We start from the raw sequence: 4036 nt of genomic DNA, 5'->3' as shown, positions 1-4036 counted from the left end.
TGCGGGATACTTTAGATTTAAAACTTGAAATATTTTAAAAGTACAATCCAGACATTCAATAAAAGAGTCAAACTTGTAAATGATTTTATCAATATAAGCAAAAAAGGCTTTAGGTGATAAATATGTTCCCTCCATTATTATAAAAGGTTGAACTGTAAATGAATTCATATAACATTTGTCAACATACTTTTGAATTTCTTCATAAACATTGCCTATAGTTTCTACTTTGATAATAAAGAACTCTTGCGCGTCCAATATTGTAGCTTTTGCTTTTGATGCTCCTGACGTGTTATGGAATCTTGCGGTTGGAGGTAAAATTGAATGTATTAGCGTTGTTAGCACACAATCTTCAGCATCTAAACAAGGAGAAAAATACATATTTACTCAAATTTTTTAAATTGGTATTTCAATATATTAGGTCTTATGAATAAAAACTAAGCATTTGCTTTTTCTTAAAATTATTTGAATAAATCGAGTAAAAGGTCTGAAATTTTAAGAAAAATCAATCGCTTAGTTTTTATTCTTAAGGCACATTATTTTCCGCTTCTATGACCTCTTAAATTTGACATACAGGCAACCACAAAAGTCTAAGCACAGAGGATTTTTTACAATGTATGCAAAGCTTTTTAATTAAATTTTTTAATTTCAATAGATTTTCAACTTTCTAATCAGTTTTGTCTATAAAATTTTAGTATAATAAATTTCAAATTGAAAATTACTAAACAATCCCGTTGATTTTTGATAACATTTTTGCTGACGGTCTCACGCATTTTTTCCATACAAGGTATGTTAAGCGATTCCTTTTTATATGGAAAAAAGTTAGCAAAAAAAAATTATCAAAAATCAGACTAGCAGTTATCAACTACAATTTAATAGGCTACAAAACTGTATAATAAAACTTTTTATAAAAAATCAGATTAGAAGGTTTAAAATTTAAATGAGAATTCACTAAGTTTTCCTTAATTTTGCAAAAGGTTTAGAAATTTAATTTTTATGTTTTTTTGTATATGAACTATATTTTTATAAAAAAAATTACCTGAAACCAATTAAAATAAAAACATTTTCATACTTTGCAATGCATTGTAAAAAATTCTACGAGCCTAGACTTAAGTGGTTTACTGTATACATACAAAATTACCTATTTGTTTCACACCACTTAAGTCTTTTAAAAGGGATTTGCAGGCGGCGTTGGCAATATTTAAGTAGTAATATTCTCGAATATTCTGTTTAAAAGCACTCCATTTAGTTTTTAATAAATGTTCTTTGTTAGGATGCAACCGCTTGAAGTCGGAGTTTATCTGTATACAAAAAAAATATGTTTATATGTACATGGAAGTAAATGAGCGATATGGAAAAATTAACTGCGAGCCTTTTTAGTTCATACAAAAATTTTTAATTAACGTAACAGTGAAAAACGCGGGTGATATGTTCAATATAAAATTAGAGAACTTACCAGTTGGGGACCTCTGGCGTCTTTTAACTTTGGCCACTCCTTAATAAAATCGTAATTACTCAGAAGTGTTAAATCGCGTTGTCGAATGTTATAAGATCTGTCCCATCTGTCTAGAACCACTTCCCAATCCGATGATTCCCTTCGTAGCTCCTCTTTTATACTAGCTTCAATCGATTCATCAAACTCAGTTGCTAGATCAGGAATTGAGGTATCCAAATTATCGCACCTATGTTTAGTTGTTCCTTTTTTTTTTTCTTTCCTTTGCGGTAATATTTATATATTTTGAAAATAATTTTCCAGCAGGCGGTCTTTTCCCTTTACGCGGAATGTAATAATATTCCTAAATTAAAAAAAGTTATTAGTATGCACCTACATTAAACGTTTTGATAACACTTTTAATTATATCGAAAATTTTTTGCATTACCAAAGAACATTTTTCTTCAGGAAACAACATTTGTATGTCTTTTAAAAATTGCTCGAAGTTGACGGGCCTTAATTTTATATTATTTGCAACAACGTGTTCCACAACAGCGTTTATAATCCGATCGCGTTGGCTATTATTTAAATGTCCGTTGCACTCATAGTAATCATGAATGGTTCTACCAGCAGAACAGTCTTTTAGTATCCTCTTTAAAGACTAATAAAAACGAGTTATTTAAATATTTTTTCACTGATTACATATAATGTATGTATTTATACCACATAATGGAATTCACATTGGTCAACATTGCTGTGCAGCCCGTCAGCATCATAGGTCTGAATAAAAATGACGTACATAATTAACATCTTCCACTTGCTGTATGAATTTTTATTACGCTAACAATAGTGGTATCCACCAAAGTGAGCAAGTGGCCTGGCTGTTGTCAACAGTCGTTGCTTGATTTGGTGAATACAACTAATAATGCGCATAAGATGCGCAGGGTGATTAAAAGCAGCCACGCGGAATTACATATTCCTGCGACGCAAAGGGCTTGTGGAAGCACGGAAGCCGTTTGCGTACATTCATATATGTATATGTACATACATACATACATATGAGGGAACCACTTCAACTCTCCTAAAATGTGATAGCGCCATTGGTAAGCTGAGGAAAACTACTTCGAAATATATACACATATACTATATGTACATATATATATACATACCATCAGCGCAAATTGAAACCAACAATTTAGGGCTCGCGCGCCGCGTTAGGAGAGTTGATGTGATTCCCCGATATGTATGTACATAGTAAATGCGCACATAAATATGTATGCATACTTGTACTTCTATGGACAAAGGAATGCAATTCTATCGCTTTCACATGCATTATTTTCATTAACAAAATACACTAGCACTTTCAATAACAATGTTTTTTAAAAAAAATATACATTACATACCTGCTTATTTCGCCAATCAAAAAGCTTTTCGCGGAATTCGGCTCTTATTCCCACTTTTCTTACAGCGTCGGCGATATCTCCTTCGCTCAAATAAGGTAAATGGCGAAATTCAATGCCAGCCGCTAGAACAATCAATATTACATGTTTATATAATAAATATTTTATACAAATTACTTCTACTTACCAGTAAGTTCTTCCAGCAGTTCATCCAAGGCAAAACTATGCAAAATTTCTTTTAATTTTTCAGACATTCTTTCTTCTCCATCAACCACAAGCTGCTACAAAATCATAACGGTATAAATGAATTACGCACAAACAAAACAATTGTTCGAACTACAAAACCAGTGTTCGGAGGACTGTAACTCGATTTAGGAGTAAGTCTCTTCAAAAATCGGAGTAATAAAAAAATTGTCGTATAAGATTTGCAGTTTTATTTTCGCTTTCATACGAATCAAAAATTTTAAAATTTTACATGGGACAGATCTTATGAGCAAGTAATGTTTCTATTCAATTACTCATGTACATGCTTCTAAAAAGCACTCTGAAACTTTTACTTAGATGCAGGAAATACTAAATCACTTAAATTTATTTTCAATTGACGTAAAAACAAAAACGCGAACCAATGTAAGAATAATGTGTTGCATATTTATGTAGTTGTGGGTATTTTATATAAAAGAGAATATGTATACATTTCAGATCTTAAAAAAAAAAGCATAAGGCCCTGGACCTTTTCTGCTTTATTAAAACCTCTTCCTAAATTAATTTTTTTAAACACTTAATTAATTGCAAAAAACGGGACCAATAGGCCCAGAATGTAAGTGAAAAAACGGCACAGGTTTTAAGTCAGGAGGAGTAGAGGAGTAGATTTAAAAAATTTAAAAAAAACCGGAGTAAATCTCCTTTGATCGGAGTGAAGTCCGAACGTGATGCCAACATCTTCTTGTTCTCTCTCCGCTCAACATACATATGTACATGCGCCGTTCGTGAGTACAAGAGCATGTACGTATGTAAGTATGAATGTGTTGTCCTCTATAGATGGCATTTAAATATGCGCGTGCTAAGTTTTGGCCTGCTGGTATTATTTATAAGTACGCACATTTTTAAACGATAATCAAATATAAAGTATTCATTTTTACTATGCATTATTTCCCTCAGTGTAGTGTCAAGTAAAATTTGTACTGCTTTAATATTATTTAGTGTACAT

General features: G+C 31.6%; 1 protein-coding gene across 2 annotated transcripts; it reads right to left on the bottom strand.

Annotated features, from left to right (window-relative positions):
* Nucleotides 1-10: 10 nt before the first annotated feature.
* On the bottom strand, nucleotides 11-3107 carry LOC118757069. Of its 2 annotated transcripts, none has more exons than XM_036491800.1 (7): nucleotides 3017-3107; nucleotides 2833-2954; nucleotides 2153-2209; nucleotides 1878-2090; nucleotides 1454-1793; nucleotides 1139-1298; nucleotides 11-356 (listed from the first exon to the last, which is right to left on the bottom strand). In XM_036491800.1, exons 1-5 carry the CDS (start codon nucleotides 3081-3083, stop codon nucleotides 1686-1688), a joined length of 567 nt encoding a protein of 188 aa, XP_036347693.1. In that variant the 5' UTR covers nucleotides 3084-3107; the 3' UTR covers nucleotides 11-356; nucleotides 1139-1298; nucleotides 1454-1685. The 2 variants fall into 2 exon arrangements, with proteins under 2 accessions (XP_036347693.1, XP_036347694.1); XM_036491801.1 differs by having other exon boundaries at nucleotides 2156-2209.
* Nucleotides 3108-4036: the final 929 nt, after the last annotated feature.

This window comes from Rhagoletis pomonella, unplaced genomic scaffold, assembly GCF_013731165.1.
Source record: "Rhagoletis pomonella isolate Grant_MI unplaced genomic scaffold, Rhpom_1.0 Rhpom_scaffold_14096, whole genome shotgun sequence".
In the NCBI taxonomy this organism is placed as follows: domain Eukaryota; kingdom Metazoa; phylum Arthropoda; class Insecta; order Diptera; family Tephritidae; genus Rhagoletis; species Rhagoletis pomonella.
Note: the sequence above shows the minus strand (reverse complement) of the source record. Positions and strands in the feature narration are given on the sequence as shown.